Source organism: Adiantum capillus-veneris, chromosome 5 (assembly GCF_014529385.1).
Source record: "Adiantum capillus-veneris isolate H3 chromosome 5, ASM1452938v2, whole genome shotgun sequence".
Classification (NCBI taxonomy): Eukaryota; Viridiplantae; Streptophyta; class Polypodiopsida; order Polypodiales; family Pteridaceae; genus Adiantum; species Adiantum capillus-veneris.
Genome location: NC_140935.1, coordinates 105,128,111 through 105,130,415, shown reverse-complemented (window position 1 = coordinate 105,130,415; position 2,305 = coordinate 105,128,111). Strand labels below are relative to the sequence as shown.

The 2,305-nt window shown below is 48.4% G+C and overlaps 1 protein-coding gene across 1 annotated transcript; it reads left to right on the top strand.

Annotated features, from left to right (window-relative positions):
* The first annotated feature begins 930 nt into the window (after nt 1-930).
* LOC147457866 (uncharacterized) lies at nt 931-1,715 on the top strand. Its single transcript, XM_086511711.1, has one exon. The coding sequence runs from the start codon at nt 1,084-1,086 to the stop codon at nt 1,549-1,551; it is 468 nt and encodes a 155-aa protein (XP_086367837.1). The 5' UTR covers nt 931-1,083; the 3' UTR covers nt 1,552-1,715.
* Nucleotides 1,716-2,305: the final 590 nt, after the last annotated feature.

Sequence of the window (2,305 nt, the reverse complement as noted above, 5' to 3'; positions counted from 1 at the left end):
GCTCTGAAAAGTGTGTGCCACACAAAATGGTTGGCCACAACTCTTTGTATTTGGTTGTAGCTCAACAACTCTCCATTGTGTCTTGACTCGTCCTATGGGACCTTAGCAAACCTCTTAGACCGTCTTTAACAACATGGATCCCCTCCTCTTTGGAGATTTGTTGTGTTAGTTCATGGTTGAAATAGGGATCCTGATGTGCATTTGTGCTATATCATCATGGTAAAGTACGTCTTCCATCTGCACATAGCAAAAAAACACATGTTAGCGATAGAAATGTGCATGCCCTTTAAACCCCGAAAAATTTCAGAAATTGCAACAATAACATTTGTAAAGAAATACTTGGAAGACACCGCTTGAAATTTTTTAAAGGCACAATTTTGTACGCATTAAGTCTACCCTTCTTGAAAGGCCGCACCTTTGTGTGCACTAAAGTCTTCACTTCTTGAGAGACAAAGTTGTTGAGTTTGGAATGGATTGTCAAGACTCAAGATGCCCCAAGTTGTAGATATGGTGGCCCATCACTCAAAATCATTCAAAAGTGACTTTCTTTTGGTATTTTGACTATTTTGGTGACTAGTCTACAAAGTTAGAATTCGAACCCAAGAAGATTTGCGTGACGAGGTTGTGGGCAATATGAATCGTGTGGTGTTGAAATTTGAAAGGTTGTGGGAGTGGGAAAGTTCCGGACGGAGGGGAAATGCGGCACGTTCTAGGTAGGCAACTATATGCTGTCGCCAAGTCCAAAGCGAAGACTCAAGAGAGGAGAGTACCTAGGAACAGGGCAGCTGAAGGCACGATTTCTGTATTATTAACAAGGGGTGGTGGAGCCATTGGCGTGCTTCCAAGTGTCTCAAGCTTTGAGGGATTCAAAGGCTTCAAAGTTCAAGTGCCTGTGTGTGCGCCAGCAAGACAGTCCCCCGAAAACAGACGCCCGCGCGCGCAGGCTACTCTGCAGGACCAAAGCGCCCGCGCCCCTCCCCTCCCCTCTCGTCTCGGTGACACCCACCGATTCTTCCAAATTCTCTCTCTCTCTCTCTCTCTCTCTCTCTGTGACAGTGTCTGTGCTTGTATGACGGCATCACCATGGCAGTCGCTAATTTAATTAAACTCATCCCCGATTCCAGCCTCAGAGGCCATCCTACATGCCACGTCGTAGGCCTTGTGTCTTTTCTTGCCATCTCGACCAGCGTTGCCCTCCTCACGCTCGCTGGAAAGCTCAATTTCAGCAGGCTCCATGAGGAAGAGGCCGACGGATCCTTGCCGTCCGCAGCGGACAGTGAAGATGTAAGCAGTAGCGGTACCGGGACCATGGCTGCGTCTCGCAAGGATCATGGGGTGAAGAAACGGGTGCACTTTGCAGATGACGTCAGGGAGCCTCGTGGCGACAGTCGACAGTACAGACTCAGATTTGCACAGACTGCAGACGTGCAGGAGGTCTGTGCAGTCCCCAGACGGCCATCTTACCGTCCCCAGATGCCCGCCAACAGACTGGCTCTGTACAAGGGAATTCGTCAACACCGGTTACAGCACGCTGCTTCCTGCTTTTCATAGTCCGCCATGGTTCATTAATCCCTTGGGGCTTTGTCATTTTTCTCTGCCAATCAAGCAGAGGTTGGGATTATGTATGCAGAGCTCACATATTGGACACATTGCTCAATTAAAGATTGTTTCAATGTAATATAATCATTTGCAATTGGCAACAATGTTTTCAAGGCTGCAAGAGAAGTGGAGAGAGAGAGAGAGAGAGAGAGAGGGAGAGAGAGCCCCATCAAAACTCATTACCAGACAAGGAAGAGATGGTATCCCTGTTAACCGCCCAAGGCAAAATTGCAAGATAGCTTAGACTAATTTAGGGAATCGTTGCTAGAGTTCTTGAACGAAGACCAAGCAGTGTGGGTTACTTGGGCATGCTTTTCACGAATGTGGGGTTTGTTGTATGTGTGCATGATTTTTAAAAAAAGCGTAGAGAAGGGGGAGATGCTGGTTTTTTGAATAACAGGGCTGTGGAGCCGCCACATGGTGCGAAAACTTAAGAGGCTACGTGGATTTGTCTCTCCTTCTCTTGTTGCCATGCCGTTAGCCTAGTGCTTGTAGGCCGAACCTGAAAGATCTTTCTCTGTGTGTGTCTCTCGTGACCGGCAAACATCATGAGAGGGGGCACAGGTAGCTCTATGTGTGTGTGTGTGACAAACAAGGGAGAGGTGCAAACATGGCGGTTAGGGGAGGGTAGAGCAAAGAAGGCGGCGATGCAGCAAGCGAGGGAGGAGGGCGCGGGTAAGGAGTCGAGAGGTAGGAGAGCGGGAGG

Bases quoted from the DNA above. Each gene is read 5' to 3' on its own strand.
- LOC147457866 (XM_086511711.1), top strand. From the start codon at position 1,084: ATGGCAGTCGCTAATTTAATTAAACTCATCCCCGATTCCAGCCTCAGA.